Consider the following 17517-nt stretch of genomic DNA (forward strand, 5'->3'; position numbering starts at 1 on the left):
TTCAGACATATGGGCTTAGAAAAACATTGAACAAGAGCTAAATTCTAAGCAGATAACATATAGCAAGTACAAGGAAGGGATAAATTTAATTTTGAAGAGTAAATAACTAATGGTATTAAAAACCCCACAATCCTCTCCTCTTTCTCCAACAAGATGGCATTCCTCTTCAAGAACATAAGCAGCAGGGAACCTGCAAAGAATCAGTACACATATGGGATCATCAAAGGTGAGCTGCTAAATGAAGCTTTTCTTGAAACCAAGTATATTGTTCTTCTAGCAGAGAACTGAGACATGCCCTTTTCTAGGAAGAAAAATCTAAGATTCTAGTAGACTAAGGCATCAGGAGAATAAGTACTGTGGCTAATTTGTAATTGAAAAGTAAAAAAAAATAATATTATCAAGTCCAGATAAACACCTATGAGTTCTGAAAGCTTAAATATGAAACGGCTGAGCTGTTAGCAAAAATATGAAACCTCATTACAACCAGTGTGTGAAAAGGAAGCAGTAAATATTTTTAAAAGGCTCTAGTAGTAATCAGGGGAATTACAAAAGTAAACTATTAAGATGTTATACTTAGCTTTAATAAATAAACTGAAATAAGGATTGATACTTTTCTAAAGATCAGTACTGAAGATTAGACATAGCCACCAGATAGGTTTCTCCAGGGAAAGCAATTCAATCATCTATTACACTTTAGAATTACTAAACAAACCCAAGAATTTCGAAAAGGCCTTCATCTCATCAAACAACATAGAGAAGATGGAAGTATGGACAGGATATAAAGGAGGAGTTTAGAAACACTTCCTGGCAACTCTGGATAGCATTAGGAAAGCAAATAGCTAGAGTGGGTGCTCTTGAAGGACTTCAAGGGTAACAAGAACAGCTTTTGCAGAACTAAAAAGAATGAGGAAAGTATGGATCTGTTGAGGGGGACAGCAGACACAGCTAAGGCTGAGGTGCTCAATGCCTTCTTTGCCTCACTCTTCCCCAGTAAGGTCTCCAAGGTCTCTGTGACTAGAGGCAGGGTTCAAGGAGGCAATGAACAACAAGCCATTGGTGGTCAGGTAAATCCCAACCAGACAAGGCAGGGGTTGATTGAGAGCACTAGATCCATAGAAGTGCATGGGACCTGGCAGGCTGCATCAAACTGTGCTGAGAGCTGGCCAATGTCCTTGCAAGGCTGCTTGCTTTAATTTTTGAAAGGTGAAGGAAATTGGAGGACATCCCCGACCACTGGAGAAAGGAAACATCCAGACTACATTCAAAAAAGATTAAAAAAAGATGATTAATGGAATTAAGGCGGGTCATCCAACATCGTGGAGTGAGTCCTCTCAGAGCACATTTCTGAGCACATGAAGGAGAAGCAGCTGAGTGGGAGCAGACAACAGATTTACCAAAGGTATGTCATGGCTGACCAATCTGGTTGCCTTGTACAGTAAAATGATTTAGTTTGTGGACAAGACTAGAGAAATGGATGTAGTTTGCCTTACTTTAACAAGGCTTTGAATACTCTCTCCCACAATATTCTTGTATCCAAATTAGGTCATTAGGCCTGGCTGGGTAGTAAACCAGCTGGATAAATTCCTGGTTGGATAATCAGGCTCAAAGGGTAGCTCACATGGAGGCTAGTAAGAGGTACCACAGAGGTCTAACCTGGGACATGTCTTTACCAATAACCTGGAGGAGATGAGTAAGCACCCTGTTGTCAAGTTTGCACATGACACGACATTGGGGGACCAGCCAATTGCTCAAGGACAGGCTGCTGTGCAGATGGACCTGAAAGGCTGGAGGAATAGGCTGACAGGAGTGGTATGAAATTCAGCAAGGACAAATGCAAAGCCCCGCACCTGGGGAGGAATAATCCCCTGCAACAATGCGGGCTGGGGTGCAGCTCTGCAGAAAGGCACCCTCGTAGACAGCGGTGGGCCTTGGTGCGAATTTCTCTCTGTTTCACCATTAGGCAATGTGTTGTGTAGAAGTAGGTGTACTACTGTTGCATTGACAGTCTATCTATCTGTCAGAAGCATCACTGGAAAAGGCACTAGATAAATACAACATACTATATTCACCCATTCTGTGTTACTGCTGCTGCCGCCAATACACTTCTGTATCTCCTGGCAGTGATGAGAAGTGCAATGAACTGTCGCAGGATGCATATTGTAATGTCCTGTAATTGCTGTGTTATTTGTCATACATATGGCTAGAAAAGTATACAAAAAGTATTTACTGAGTCTCCAGTTTCAAGTGACGACACCTAGCAAAATTGCAATCATTACTTTACAAGACTCTGTGTAGCCATACAATTTCTAATATAACAAGCAACAGCATTTTTTTCTGAAATATTATTGCTAACTGGTATACAAATGATATGTGTAGCTGCTGCCACAAAACAGCACGGTTAGAAACAGCACAAAAGAAAACCAGCTCCTCTGTATAGCTTGTGGCTTTAAAAGCAACCTTGCTATTTTCAGAAAGGCAAACCAACACAAGACACAAACTGTTAGTCCACAAGCGTACTACCATCAGGTATGGGAAGGGTACTACAAACAGTCTGAAAAGCAAGCAAGAGTGCCATCACACACAAAGGCATCACCGGCAGGGAAATAACAAGAAGGAGAATTATGTTGATGCCTTCAGGAAGGCATGTTGTAGCTGCCAAGTCTAGCATTAACTACAGTCTGCAGTTCTTTACTGTTTGGTGTGCTATCCTAAAACACAGGATGCCTCTCAGCTGCCCTGCTCTGCATCTTTTCACAGTTGCAGCAGGTGCTGCTCTATGCTGAGAAAATGATGGCAAGAGGACAAGAAGCAAGACAAGTATGAGTGAAACTCTACAGACGCACTAAACGCTGTTGTCAGCAGGAAATCCCAAGTTTTGGTTCGCCTGACCCTACGCTGAGGAGTGAGAAAGAAGTTTTGCAGCCTCTGAGGTATACATGTGCGTATGCTGCTGCATAGGCAAGCTGCAAAAATGGAAAAGACCTATCACATCAGTGGTTTCATCCCCTTACACAAACATGTCAAATGGGATCATAATATATATGACCTCTTTTAGAATCTGTTTTTTATAACCTGCAACTCTGCAGACTACTGCTATGACATTCACAACCTAGCAGCTAAGGTACAGCAAAACAAAGAGAAATGACAGACCTTGACAGAACTAATAAAATTATTAAACTATTGAGGTTCCTTTCCAGAAGAAAGAATTTTTATAACTACTTTGCCTCCAGCCTAGTTTGTAGGTTACACATTGTTTGATGTACCTTTATTCCTGGATTAAACAACCCATTCTCTGTTCATACCGATACATTTAGTGGAGACATAAATGCCCAGCCTCACTATGTCACCCAGTCTCACCACACAGCTGCCACACCAGATCTCAAAATAAGGAAAAAGTATTTGTCAATCTGATTAATTCCCATGGGGTATCCTTTGATGCCCAAATGCTGATACCGTTATCCACACTGGATGGGGATTTAATTTTGCAATAGTTTTACTGATCTCAGTTGAACTACCTGCAAAGCAAAGTGTGGATCTAACATGAGTAAGGGAATTATAATCCCACATTTTAAAACATTCATCCCTTTGAATTTCTAATTTTGAAGCAATAAGGTAATGAATGATAAAAATTTTTAAAAAATAAAAAAGAAGATATAGTTGAAAAAATTGTTATAAAATAAAATACCTTTAACTGAGCTTGTATATAGAAAAATTCTACTCCTAGGGAAGTGACCATGCAGTCAGGTCAAAGTTCAGCTTATTTTTGGTTATCGCTCATGGAGCATTGTGGGGAAAAATGTTATGTGTGGTATTTATGGTAAGTCTTTTTCTCATTATAATTACTGGGAAAATACCAATATTATCCCATACAAATTAACTACAATATAGGGCTATTCTGAAGATGAACTGAGTCATTTGAGGATGATTATTAACAGACACATGCATTTTTCAGCATTTGTTGATTTTGTTTAGTATTCTGCACCTTAGTCAGGCAGCAGTTGTCAGGTCACTTTCATTTTCTGGTTTAGTACAAATTAATTACTTTGTAATTTAAAAAATTATCTCTGCTTCCAATGCAAAGAAAAAAACCCCCAATGTATTAGGATTTGCATATGTTTCTTTCCCCAAAGTATACCCACTTCTATAAATTCAAATCCTAGACTTAGAATTGGTAACATGTTGTTCATATATGTGAGCCAAAAGTGTTTAAAAAAATACACAGAAAATGTAGAAAAACAAAAGGTCAACTCCATAAAGGAATAACCAAATTCCTTTTTGGGTGATTAAATACCATTGAGGTCAGAGGCTTGGTCATCAAAGTATCTTTGTAGATCTGGGCTATAGATCAATTTAGGCTAGCCGTGTTGTTAGACTTGACTGCTACACAGAACTGCTTGCAAGAAGTAGTCACTAAATTTTAGGAGAAAATAACTGGTGTCATGGTTTACACTGAAGTCTTTATTTATGACTAATTCAGATAAAGATTTCCAATGCTGCCTTTTTTTTTTTTTCCTTAGGACATTAAGGATTAATTCACAGGCAGGCTTAGGGAACAGGGCACAGCAAGCCAAGAGATTTGCTTGTTGGCAGTGACAGCTGTGTCAGAAACTAGTAATACTGCTTGCTAGCCAGTTTGAAGATCTGGATGAACCATGTTAAAGGAAAGGTTAAAGAACATTCTGGTTTTCAGCATAAGGAAATATCTACTCCAATTACTGCATTCTTGTGCAACCCCCCCTTGCAGAAAACTTGTAGGCAGTTGTATTGAGTTTTTTAAAGCCTTGGGGACATCTTGGCTTGAAGTGAATCATGGTTTAGGAAAAATGTTGTGAAAAGAATGACTAGGCAAAACAAGGATGACAAAAGACATGCTTTACTGCTATGCCTCCATTATTCGGAGGCAGAGGTCTCACCTATCAAATAGGACCTACTACTTAGAACATGGAGAACGTAATGGGACCTTCTTGTTTTACAGAAGACACAAGACGCAGGCTCTCCCCTGTATAATGCATACAATCTAAAGTCTTAATCAAGCTTCCACACTTTTAGAAGTGGATTAGATTTAAACTTGAAACCACCTAATACTGGCCTTTCAAATGACAAATTTTGACTTCCCCTCTGCCCACCCCACTCCCCCAACTTTCCTGCAAAATTTCAGTGCCTGTGAGAAGGTGGCGGCACCCTCCCTTTACCCAGAAAAACAGTGCAGTGCAGTAGTCTGAGTAAAATCAGTCTCTGCCAACAGACTCTAATTCTGTCCTGAAGGAATCATAAAACACAGTAATGGCAAAACTGGCTCAGTGATGAAATTCACAGCATCAGCACCTATGAGAAATAGCTCGAGACCTTCAAATTTATTTGGCATTTACCAAGAAAAGCCACTCTTAATTACTATTCATTCATGTTGCATTTGAGACAGTGATGTAAAGATTTAAGGAACATAGAAATTATGCTTTGCTTTGCTGCCACAATGTTTTGGCATTTGAAATGCTGACTGTCTTGATTTAAATGTCATCTGCAATGTGGGTCAAGCGTGAACAAAAGATGCATCTAGGAACTACTTTATGACTTGCGTGCCTCTACTCCTGATATTGCCTGTTGGCAGAAGATGAAAAGCTGAGATCCCAAAGGTATTGAGAGTAGCCATTTGTCTGGAAAAGTTGATTAACGTCCACTCTTACTCTTCTTGTTCCTCTAAGTTCATTTAAAAATTGTAGCAATTTGATCCAAATTAATCAGTGAAGCAAAGAACAAATGCCATCAACTTCAAGTGAGGTTATATGGCAAAGATCTACTTTGGGACTCTAGGGAAAGGGAACATTCCACTAGGCCCCCCTAGGGCATTGCCTAAAAAAATTTGTATGCTTTTCTTCTCAAAATAGACTTCTGGGTACCATGAGGCACTGATTAGGAAAAGTGGCCCAACCTTCATGCCAGCTGAGAAAGGAAAGCTGCAAGAGCTCTGAACAGAAACTGGCTACACATCCAAAAGCTGAAAGGCAGTAACTACCCAAATGTTTCATGGAAATGAAATGTGCTGTGGGCTGCTTGAATCCTCCTATCTTTCTTAGAAGATATCACAAGGACCGTACCTTCAACAACACACTGTAATATCTGATGCTAGCTGGAAATCTGAAATGAAAGCCTATTAACTACTTGTTACATCTGTGCAAACCCACTGACTTCAGTTTCTTTCATTTTTCTGACTTCTCTGAAGCTGGCTGGATAGCACTACAAGCAGAATCTGGTTTATTTTCTTTAAATACTTAAACTCATTTCCATTCTGGCCTTCAAAGCTCCCCAAGGTACAATTTGATCTGTTAAAAAAAAAAAAAAAGAGCATCAGCTTTTTTCTTTATTGCTTATTCATGTTTCCCACTTTGCAGTAATTCTGCATGGTAAACAAACAGCCTCTCTCTTATGTGTTGGTTTGAGTTCCAATTTTGGCAGTTTTGTAAACTAAAGTTTTACACTCCCCCCATAGTTAGGATAACTTCATTCCCTAACGGATACTTAACACATCTAATTAGTCTGTTTTTGAGCTGCAAGTGCTGTTGAAAAATGTCTTCGTTCTTTCATTCTAGGAGCTTTCCAGCTGCAACATTTTCTACTAAATAAAACATTTTCAGTGACTTTGCCCATAAATAATACAGCACAAAGACCAATGTAGTCCCAACTGTACATAATAACCTCAGAATTCCACTGAGGGTTTTCTAGTGACATCATAATAAACTGCATGAAAAAGCTGAAGATGTATTAAATTATGGTTTGGATATATTTTATTCTTTTTTACACATGATAAGAAAACTCAGACATTTGTCACCGCAATTTGAACATTTTTCTGGACTACTTCAAAACTAGAAGGGACATAATTTCAAAGCAGGATGCAGAGGCATATTTCATATTTATGAGGACAAACTGAATCAATGAATATATCATTATTATTTATTTTGCATGTACAAATTCCCATGTTATTTCTTTACGCTCCTTAGTCAAATGTAAAGCTTTTTAAACTTAAAAAATATAAAAACACCAACCTCCCTCAAAACCTCAAGATCAACGTTGACAAACATTGACGCAGAATATCATTTCACTCCCCAATAAATTGTGAAGGGATTATAATTGGGACTACCGAGTCAAACAGTTGGGTTGTGTCGAAATACCCCTGAAGTATTCCATGATCTCAAAGTCTGTAATTCAGATCTCAAAAGAAAATGATAACTTGATTTAACTGGTGATGCAACTGCATCAGGGGAATGATTTGCTCATGTGATTTTAGTCTGGTTTACATGTGTCTGTCTTAGAGTGTTTAGCCCTCTAATAGATGAAAGTGTTGAGGTTGTTAGCTCAGAAAGGAAGTATAACAACCACAGACAATTTCCAATGGGGAACGAATAAGGACTGGTAATGCCTGCACAATTTGGGCCACAGGACACCAACTTCCTCCTCTGCCCCTGCTCAGGGAGAAAGAGAAAGGGTTTATGAAATGCAAGAGGATGCTCTTAATGGGGAGAGTCAGGAGATAACCATGCACCTAAAGTGAGGGACTGCTTCTGCTCTTGGGTCTGAGTTTTGGCTCCCAATCGCAAATAAAACTCGGCTGCTATTGCAGATGTTTACTTGTCTATGTGCTGTCAAAGCCTGGACTGGTTTTAGTATGTAGAAAATCTTCACCTAGAGGAAAAGTGCCTTAGTGAGACCGCGGTGATTGGCTGGCATGCAGTGATGCTTGAACCTAACCTATGAATTCACAGGAGGTCAAGGCTCCCCCTGCCCAGTCTACACTAGTGGCTCACTTCAAAGAGATTTGGAAAGCAGCTGAACTAGAGGCAGCAAGTCCTTAGGGTGATGATACACAGAAGACAGGGACATGAATCAACAACTGGAGTGAGAAAACTGAATTTTCCCTAAGGTCAGCATAGAGCCTGACTTGAAGGTCAGGTTCATACCTTTCTGGAAGAAGAAATGCAGCAGAATGGGCCTCTTCTTTAAAGTCACTCTATCATTTTTGCAAAGGATTTATGGGAAGGGCTAACTTTGCCACTCTCACATACTTTCATGGATTAAAAACCTGCTATGGAAAAATGGCCAGCTGCCGCTTGGAGTGCTGGGCTAGCTAATGCTTTGCTGTATTTTCCAGTCTCTGCTTTGACCCAAGAGGAAGGATTTGGCGGTGGGGGAGGTCACTGGAGCAGTGGGAGTGCGGATAAGTCAGCATGCAGCTTGCTGAAGGAGAGGAGACTGGAGAACAAAAGGGCAGCGAGAGAGGGTAGGAGACCTAGAAAGGTTTCTGTGGTATGGAGACATGAGATGATCTGGAAAAAAGGACTGGAAGGTGTGACAGAAAAACAGTTCACCATAAAAAGGACAGGGGAAGACAAGGACATTCATGTTAGGGAGGCATGAAGCAAAAGAACCAATAGACAGAAAAAAGAGAACAATGTGATCTGTTAATGTAGTAAGAGAGCATCTGGGAGCACAAGGAGCAAAGGTGACTAGTAAGTGAATTTTTATTGTTTGTGGCCTTGGCAAGAAAAGGTGAATTCAGCTTTGAGCTCCCCATACACTGAAGAAGCATTGGGCTCCTCCTGATCAGAGTGTCAGAGCACAAGTATTGTGGAATGCATTTGAATGGAAAGCATAGCCTGAAGATACACAGCAACAATTTATACTTTCCCATTTCAAATACTGATACACTGGTTATCTCAAACTCAATTGCTTCTTTCAAAATATGTATGTGTGCATACACATGTATATATATGTGCCACAGAAGAGTATCTACCAGATGCCAACAATTCTGATCCTGAAGACAAAGTGCCTTCAGGGAGACTGGCAATCTATGGTATATTGTCATTTTTTTAACTTCCAAACTACTTCTCAGGATGATAAAAATTTCTTTCTTTTCTCATATTTAAGTATACATGTATATACTTATTGTTTGGGTATATTTTATATATTTATTATATATATAAGTATATATTTTATATATAAGTATACATGCATATATAAATTTATACATATGATCACTCTCCTTTTTCCCTCAATTAATTCATTATCAACTTACTGGATGGAGTTCTCAATGCGTGTGATGGTGAGGAAAGCTGCTAGGTTTGCCGTGTAGGATGAGATGACAATCAAAGCAAAAAGCCACCAAGCTCCCATCATCAGTCGGGTTGCCAGGGTTGTGTATGGAACCTCTCCTCCTGTGGGGAAGAAGGAAAAGCAAGAGTTTTCATTTGGCAGAAGGAAACCCAGATCCTCATTGCTTATGCATTTCTCAGGAGAACTAGGCCCCAAGGTCAACAGGGTAAAGCAGTTTACTAGAGCAAGGTGCTTTAGTAAACTGAGCAGGACTTGGAGCCACACTTTCTATGCAATGAAAAGCACTGAAGGAAGCCCACACTGTCAGCCATCATTACTGTATTTAATTTCTTTTGCTGTTGTGCCTTTAATTGCAATTCATCTGCCAGTCCCGTCCAGTAATGGAAATAGACTTCAAGATCACAGAACAAAACTAGCAAAAGTAAATTCTTACAACGTTCGTTCCTTAGAGATCTTATCTACAAACCTTAATTAAGTTTTTCTTGCATTCTTGAGAACATAAAGTTAAAAAACCCCCATCAAAACACAATTACTTTTCACAGTTCTGTAGGCAGGCAGATGCTCATAAGAACCATATGTATGTGTACAACTTGCTGCGAGTGAACTCGGACATGCAAAAAAAAAAAAATCACGTGTTGAAGAAGAATGCAAAATTGTTTTGTGTTCCCATAGTTGCTTTTCTTTAAAATCCACCTGCCAAGTAAACAAAACATTAGCAGCGGTTAAACCTACCAGGATGAGCTGCACAGCACTGCTTGTGTGACCAGACCCCAGTTCAGCAAGCCATGAAAAGCATTATTTTTTATTCAAATAGCTGCCCCCAAAACACACTAGTTCGGAGTCTTTGAGAGAGGTCTTTCAGTTAAAAACATACAAATCACAGATTTTTAGATGAAGGAAAATTCATTGTTTTAAAAATACCCATTTTCCCTGCAGTTTAAGTTTTGTCACAGCTACAAGTAACTAGAGGGAACAAGTGAACGCAAAAAACGTCCACAGTCAACTGCTCAAGACATTCAACTTTTTCCTCTCCCCCTATACTCTTCAATTTGAACAGTTGTCATTATTTTTGAGGTAGCTTTCTCAGATGCAAAATCTTATGATGGTACAGTACCTAGGATTTGCAAAAGCAGTTTGTTACAGAGTCAATCATCTGGAAATATTTTGTGCTGGATCTTCACTTACATAAAAATTCCTTCACATTTCCCTTGCAAGTAGGTTTAAAGGGAATATAAATTACAACTGTTCCCATTCCAAGTACAAATAATTTTCAATTATGTACATGAACTAGATATTTAATCAATGCTTGAATATGAAGAATCACCTTATTGTTTTGTTCAAAGCTTGTCCTAACTATACAAAGCATTGGGAACTCTGCATCACCATACAACAAACAAATTTGAAGCTTTTTTCCTACTTCAGTGATGTGGAGTTGTAACATGTGGAATAATAACTGTCTCCATTTATATTTTTGGTATATAAGTATTGAATTCCTTTGCCTTTTAAGAATTCCAGTACTGAAAGACAAAATCTGCATTAGACCTGCGCAGTCAGAAATAAATTTCCTTTTATTTCCAAGATGCCATATAATTATCTGAAATAAGATTCTGCTGATCAGATTGGGAGATATTATTTCAATATAAGGACTTTAAAAGATGAACATTAACTTCAACATCTGATGATTTGGTTTTCTCTCCCACATAAATTTTAAATGATTTTTAATAGAATATTTCTGCTTTACAACAGGTTTTGCAATGTCTTTGGAATACTTCATTTAACAATGATTTTTAATGGAATGAGAGGAGCAGACAGCGATATCAATTTATCGGGAAAGGCTGTTTGTACTTTTAACTTTCAGGTGTCAATTCCTGGAGATAATCTTCATATTGAATTGAAATGGGCAGAATGATACAGTAGAAGCCAATGATCTCCTGGACATCCTTGCGTTTTCATTTTTCAGCTTAATGAGTAAAACTTTAAGTTCTGACTTTTTTTTTAATTGAAATGAAATGTCAGAAAAGAGAGGACCACTGAAAGTCACACACCTGCCTTCTGGTTTTCAAGCGAGGATGCTGTGCAACAAGTGACCACGAAAGTCTTCATAGACCTCTCAGCCACAGCATTCCCCTACTGTTCATACAGTGTAGTTTTCCCATACATTGGTAAGGTTGTCCCCACTATTCACTGTTACCTTTTCTTTTTTAACACCCATGTTAACAACAGACTTTAAAAAACTGTGAGTGCTGGTCATCCCAAGTGCTTTTAGTTCACCCAGGTGTTTGTGAAGTCTCGTTCCTAACTCACAGTTGTACCTTGTATATCAGTAGTCAATAAATGAAGATGGAGGACAAAGCTTGCATCCAAGTACACGTACAATAAACACATATAAAAATAATTCATCACTCCCGTCCCTACTCTAAAATCTTTGCACTGATGCTCTTAAACCACCATTTCTAAAGCAAGACTGACACCGCTACTGCATAGGTGCATGATTTTTAAGTAGTATGGGCAGGGCAGTCCGCCTCTCCCAGTGAAAGAAGGAAACAAACAAAAATCAAAGATCTTTTACTGCCACAGTATCATTTCTTTGGCAGCTATTAGGAGACCTAATGTGATACAGTCTTGTTCTATCATACTGTTTGCTAAAACACTTCCCGAACCATGACAGCTCACCTTAAGAAACCTCTTTGCTCCCTTCCCCCGATTTTGTTTCTAGGGATAAAACTTTCCAGAGTTTTCTTTCAGTCCAAATTTACATGTTTTCTCAGTGCAGAAGAGTACCAAGTCATTCAGGAGAGCAACAATCATTGGTTTTCCATTAACATTACCACAAAGAAGAACTACAGACCTAACAGTCGCAATTGTTCACTGTAAATTAGTATGCAGAAGGGACATGCATATAAACCTCCTTGGGCTCTCCTTCCCAATATCTAGTATGAGTTTCAGGTTCATGGACATCTTTATGGATGACAGCATATTCTAGTCACAAGAGGCTATGCACAGGACACATGGTGCAAGGGAGGAGGCAGCCAAGAAGACGAAACAAGTCTTTCCCTGCTATTATCTTTCATATCATAACAGCAAAGCTTAATAACCCCTAATGGCAAACGGGCCACCTGATGCCATGTAAACACATGCTGATGACCAGAGTAAAATCTGTGCTATCACACCTCATTCCTATAGCAAAATTCATCAATGGGAGTTAACATGCTGGTTGTGGTTATACTAAAAACTACTGTTGTAGCGTGCTGAGCAACACTTAAAAATACTGAGCTCTGCTCATGAAACAAATGGAAATCAAAGACAACACTCAGCAGTCCTGGAGTTGCTTTGTCATCTTAAGAGACAGACCTCAAATGAATACAGAGCCTGTATTAATCTTTTGACTTGTCCCTTCCAGTACACTGGCAGAAGGGTATAATGCAGCACAAAAATGCCAATACCCATAGATTACCTATGTTGTGACTACAGCTCCTAGTATAATTCAGCTGACAGTTTTGAAGTGTACTAAAAGTCATTTAAAAATCTAATCTGCCTTTCAAATTTTCAGATTGCATGTGCAGGAAGGAAAAGAGATTTTCTAGAGTAAACTGAACTAGCAAAAATCAATCTTACTGGGAGTTTTCTGAAAGAGTTGAATTACTGTAGAAGTGCCAGTGAAAGAAATTACTTTTAGTCCTCCCACTCTCATCTAATGCAGCTCTCCTTCATCAATCCTAGACTAGTTTAATGCTGGCCTACTTCAGATGACAGGCTTAGGCGGCAACTTATCTTATGAATTCTTGTTTAGTCCCATTTCTTTCCAAGTGCTTCATGCTAAATATCAGAAGGTAAGAAAAATAACTCATTGCTTTGACAATGCAAACAATACAATGTATAATTATGACAGACTTAAATATCAGGAAAACCCCACCTTAGGAGATAAAACATGAACCTATACAGCTCCCATACAGATTTCTAATACCTTTTAAGTTATTCTCTCTTGTTAACAGTAAGTTTAAGGGTTTCTTCAAGTAAAAAATCACAAGAGAGGATTACAGGCAAGGAGGAGGAATGAAATCATGAGAAAAATGGACAAAACAGGGAAATTGAGGATCACAGCCTGGTGAGATCTTGGTATTCCATAACTCTGGACTAAATTTGAATAATTCAAAATGCATAGGCTGTTTCTTCCAACATCTTGTTCTCAGGGATTTGTCAACTGTTTGCCTGAAGAGAAACTGCATTTGTCTGTGTAGTCCAGAACTATGAAAGCATTTCAAATAGAAATGGAAAAAATTCTTTTCTGTGGACAAAAAAGAAATGGTGAAACGTTTCTTGGAGAAGTTTTAACTGCATTTGGCACTTCTGAGATCAGGCCTGGTAGCAGCCATCTTGCTGAAAAGTGATGCAACTTTTGTTACCAGTCATTCATGCAATAAATGTGCAAGATAAGATCTCTCTCTGATTTAATATCAATTTAACAACTTCACTGGGAATGCACAGTATTTACAAATAAAATTCATTTGCTTTACCAGCTCAAAAATAATTTTTTTACTATTACCAAAGCAAACAGCTTGGCAGCATAGAGCCCACACTGTTGAGAAAACTCGGAATTGATTATTGAGAACAATAATGCCTTTTGAAGATTAATTATTGAAACATACTTTTTAAACAGCTACACACACAGAGAAAAGCCATAAACCACAATTATTCTATGTCCTGAATTTGATAACTCTACTAAATGATGTTTCTGGGGGGAGTTGAGAGTTGGACTGCAGCTACCCCATATGTGAAGAGAGAGGCTTGGATGAGAAGACTCTGCCCTTCTCCTACAAGAAGGAGACTACAAGAATCACAGCTTGCAATTTCTATTTGTGATAACCACAGCTGTCAGGGAAATCCCAAAGACTAGGTTCTTATTATAGACAAAACTCAGTTTGTCACCAATACTTACCATCAAGGCTACCCTACCATTCTCACTTCAAGAAGATATCTCAGTTGCGAATAACTTTGTCAAATTTCAATCATTTAATTTGCAATAGTCTCTGCTGCAGGTCTGCAGTAAGCTGAATTTCTGTGTAAGGAGTTTTAGCGAGATTTTTTTTCAGGTAATTTTGAGAACCATTAAAAAAGATGTTAATTGTGACTGTTTTGTCGAGGAACTGTAATACTATCAAACTTGAAAGCAAGGATCTTGACTGTGCTTGGAAAAGGAAGGTGAAAAAATAATAGGGTGGGTTATCTGGGGACAGATTTTGGTTTTGCTTTTTCTTGCAAAAATTCTGCCCACATTTAGTGAATTATTGGCCTTTGGAAAAAGACACAAAGGACTGGGAGTTGGCTGCAGTTTAGCCTTTAGCTTGTTAGAAGAGTCACATCAATTATGCTGTGCATCTGCAATTTCCATTTGCACAAATATAAAGTGTAGAGTTCTGTTGCAAACAGTTTAGATCAATGTACATCTCATGTTTTCTTTGTGAAAGGGACATTAATAGAGAGTGGGTGTAAGGGGAGTAGTTTGTATTAACAAAGAGGCAAAGGCATTTTATATTTCAGCTATTTTTGCCATGAGAAACAAAACCTAAAGTTTGAGCTCTGATATCTTTACAAAACTCTGCAAAGCAGAGCTCTTCAAAGGCAGAATCTTTCAAGGCATTAGCTATTGCTATTGTTCTGTTAAAAACTTTCTTGATAATATAAAATCTCTCCTGTTTTCAGTTGGAAATGTTCAATTCAGTATAGGACCAAAAAAACCCGCAAACCTCTACAGTCAATGAAGCCTGTACTTATTTGTACCAGCTGAATAAATGCAGCTTGGAAGGTGTTGGAAAATCTCTCATCATGAATTTTTCTTCCTTTCTTTTCATTTTTCACCCATACTTTTCCTTTCTTCCTTGAACTGTGCAGAATGCAGTCATTTCCATAGCTTATAAGCTGGCATGTCATAACCTGAGTTTGTAATATTACATTGTGTGCTGAAGTTAACACCCATTGACCACAGCAGGCATGGCATGTATTCTTCAACAGGAGAATACAACCCCTTGAATTGGTAATGCCTTTCAAATAAGCTTGTAAATCAGTGGCTGAATTCCCTAGCCTTGCAAATATTGGCAGATTGCAGGGAATTGAGAGTAGGGAAGGAACTGAGCATGAGGCAGGGCTGGCAGCCAGATTCTACAAGGTCTGGACAAGTTCAAGAGCCAGCTATTGCTTTTATTCACCACACCACCTGTTTCTCCCCTAGCATTTTGTTTTTATTAAAATGTAGTGATTTTTGTTTATTTTTTAATTTATATATGAAAAGAGACATTCAGATATTTTGTTTCACACATGAAACATTTCTTCAGGTCTTACTTCCTAAAAAGAGAGCACTGCATCTAGGTATTATTACTACCATTGCTATTAATACTGTGACAATACTCCAAATATATTAGGTAGTAAGTTATAGGAATTGGGTTTTTTTGGTTCACTGGAAGCAGTAGGATTGGAAGAGAACCATTTTTTTTTACTAAAGTGATTATAAAAGGTTCCATCATATCCAAAAGATCAAGCAACTTTTTTTTTTTTTTAATAAAATAGTAGAAGTCATGCATAGCAGGCTTTTTCATTGTCAAGATATTCTCACATATTAGTTTGCTAAAAATAAACGGGATATAAATGAGAAACTAAAATCACTTCAAAAGATATATTTGAAACATTTAAAAATGTTGAAATATTTAGAAATCTTCATATTTTCTTCTATTTACCATTAAAACAATTTAGTGGAGCCATTGTAAATTCATGGAAGTGTTGGCATTCATTACTCTCAAAATTTGAAATATTAGATGAATTTTTGATGTCTATCTTCCTAGCATACAACTGATAGAGGAGACATTTTCATATGCCTACTCCAACAGTATTAGAGCTCTCCTGAGTTTAGAGCTGGCCTATTCTTTTTGCTGAACAGGAGTCCTTTATATGTTGAACTGTGCTTAAGGGAAAAACCAAACATATCCTATCTCTGTCTATACTGAAAATCTCCTTGTGTATCCTCTGTTACTAGCTTCCAGGCATATTCTCTCTCTTCAGGCACTGTTCAGTGTCTGGCTTGGGTGTGGCTCCTAGCAATACATTACAAAGCATTTTTCTGTATGCCACTGGTGTACTTGCCATGGACACACTTTGGCTTCCTTTTTCCCGTTATTTCTACAGCCTTCTCCTCCTTCTCTGAATGATTTTGAGGAAAAGGGCTGTTGTACTCTTTGAGAAATACTAATGTTTTGTATAACTATATAACTTCAATACCAGACTTTTTAATGGTGATATCTTTTGGAACTGTCAAGTGTCTGTCTATATTTGTGAAGTCTTTCAAGCTGTTACATCCATATATTAAGATGGAAGAAACACTTGAGTTGAAGGTTCATTTTGGTCTTCAGGCTTTACATTAGATTTTTTTTGTCAGCTTTCTAAAACCTGCCCAACGCTCCAGGCCTGAGATCCACAAATAGTGGTCCTGGAAGCTCCTTAGCAAGCTCTTTTAAATTGTTTGGGTGACATTTGTTTGGATTTGCTGATTTGAAAATGTTTGACATTAGTAGCTACCATTTAACATCCTCTTGACATGGAAAGTATGTAATTTGGTTTTTTTTCCTAAGAACAGAAGAGAAATATTTATTGCCTATCTGGCATAACTATTTTGAATGGTATCACCTTCACCTAATGCACCATTACCATTAAGGTTTCTTTAGCTCCTAATAAAATATTCAAAGCCCTGCTTCCTGTTTTTCTCAACTCTGACTCACCTCTGTGTACACTTGCTCCCCATGTCATTTTTCCTGAAGTTTGTAGCTTCTAACTCTTTGGTGCGATCAATGTTCCTTTTTGTTCCCATCTGCTCTATATGTGCATTCAAGATGCTTCAGCATGGGCAGCCTGAGACTTGAAACATACATCATTCAGATTGAATGCCCCCATTATATCTCACATTTTCCCTTATGCATTACAGATACGCACTAGAGGAGTCAATCATTATCTACACAAGTGTGATTTGGTGGTCTACAGCAGATATTGACTCCCACCTCATTTTGTGCTCCAGCCATTAGTACATGGTCCCACAAGAAATTAAGATCAATTCTTTCCAAGTTCTCAATGCCTCTGAAATACCTAATGCCATTTTGACATAGTGACACTCTTCTCCCCCTTTTGCCCACCTTGTTCATCTGTTTTTCAGTACTTTCCAGTGTCACATGTTCCTACTAGATTTCAGTAACACCATGAAGACCAAATCTATATTTGTGAGTAATTCCAACTGCTCTTGTTTATTACTCAAGATTTCTTGCACTGGTCTACAGGCAATTAAAGAATGTGTTCACTTTGTGATTTGGTGCCCTGATTAATTTTTTTTTCCCCTTAACGTCTTAATTCTGAACTAAACAATCACTTACTCTCTCCCAT

At 38.2% G+C, this 17517-nt stretch overlaps 1 protein-coding gene across 2 annotated transcripts in view; it reads right to left on the bottom strand.

Annotated features, from left to right (window-relative positions):
- GRID2 (glutamate ionotropic receptor delta type subunit 2) overlaps nucleotides 1-17517 on the bottom strand; it is a 737357-nt gene that overhangs the window by 101023 nt on the left and 618817 nt on the right. For both annotated transcript variants that reach the window (XR_011324830.1, XM_069784511.1), the window contains exon 12: nucleotides 9065-9203. Coding sequence is in view for 1 of the 2 variants with exons in the window: in XM_069784511.1 (XP_069640612.1) it covers nucleotides 9065-9203 (139 nt within the window). In the remaining variant the exon portion in view is untranslated. The remainder of the gene's footprint in view (nucleotides 1-9064; nucleotides 9204-17517) is intronic.

The sequence above is a fragment of the Haliaeetus albicilla genome, chromosome 1, assembly GCF_947461875.1.
Source record: "Haliaeetus albicilla chromosome 1, bHalAlb1.1, whole genome shotgun sequence".
NCBI classification, from domain to species: domain Eukaryota; kingdom Metazoa; phylum Chordata; class Aves; order Accipitriformes; family Accipitridae; genus Haliaeetus; species Haliaeetus albicilla.